Here is a 778-nt window from a genome sequence, read left to right on the forward strand (position 1 = left end):
ACACACACTCACACACACACACTCACACACACACACTCACACACAGACGGAGGGACTGGAGCTCCGGAGCGAATGGTTCGGCCCCAGACCCAGAGAGGAGTCCGAGGGGAGGCGAGAAGAGCCTGAAGCTTGCACAGTCGTAGTGGAAAGAAAGGGGCACCTGGGTGGAAGGATCGCTGCCCTCGGGGCAAGTGTGTGTCGTGGGGGCGGGCGGGCGGAGGCGAGGGGGGGGGCCTCACCCCCTTGAAGAAGTCTTTTTTTTTTATTTGTTGTAAAGTGTTTCTCACAATCACGCCCACATTTGGGGTTGGAAAGCCCTAATTACTGCCATCTCTGATGGACGTTGGGAACCCAGCCATCAGAAGAGCGCAGCTCGGCTCTGCGGTCGCCAGGGCGCTAGCGCAGGACTCAGGTCCCTCTCAGCCGGTCCCGCTGCCCGCCTCGTCCCCGGACTTTCTGCCCATCCCGGCCTCCAGGGCCCGGGCCGCGGTGCTGGACACCCGAGGCCCCTCTACTAGCATTCTGGGCTCCGGCGCGGGCTCCTACCGGGGCTGCTGCTGCTGCCGCCTCTGCTGCCGCAGTCGGCAGTGCCTGCTCTCGAGGACACCCACCCGGGACTGTGCGGTCTCGCCTGGCCCAACGCTGCTCCGCTGGGATTCCTGGGCTGCTTTCCCGGAGCTGGGGACTTTCATCCACCTCCAGCCCCCCTCCCCGTGAGCCATGGAGGTAGGTTCGAGGCTTCTCTCTCTCCCTCTCTCTCCCTCTCTCCCTCTCTCCC

The 778-nt window shown here is 64.1% G+C and overlaps 1 protein-coding gene across 1 annotated transcript in view; it reads left to right on the forward strand.

Moving 5' to 3' along the window:
* Positions 1-338: 338 nt before the first annotated feature.
* The window catches only part of WNT5A (Wnt family member 5A), a 19,771-nt gene continuing 19,331 nt past the window's right edge, over positions 339-778 (forward strand). The window contains exon 1 of the mRNA XM_027835749.1: positions 339-726. Coding sequence (XP_027691550.1) covers positions 721-726 — 6 coding nt within the window. The 5' untranslated portion in view covers positions 339-720. The remainder of the gene's footprint in view (positions 727-778) is intronic.

This window comes from Vombatus ursinus, unplaced genomic scaffold (genome assembly GCF_900497805.2).
Source record: "Vombatus ursinus unplaced genomic scaffold, bare-nosed wombat genome assembly UNPS02014817.1, whole genome shotgun sequence".
In the NCBI taxonomy this organism is placed as follows: Eukaryota; Metazoa; Chordata; class Mammalia; order Diprotodontia; family Vombatidae; genus Vombatus; species Vombatus ursinus.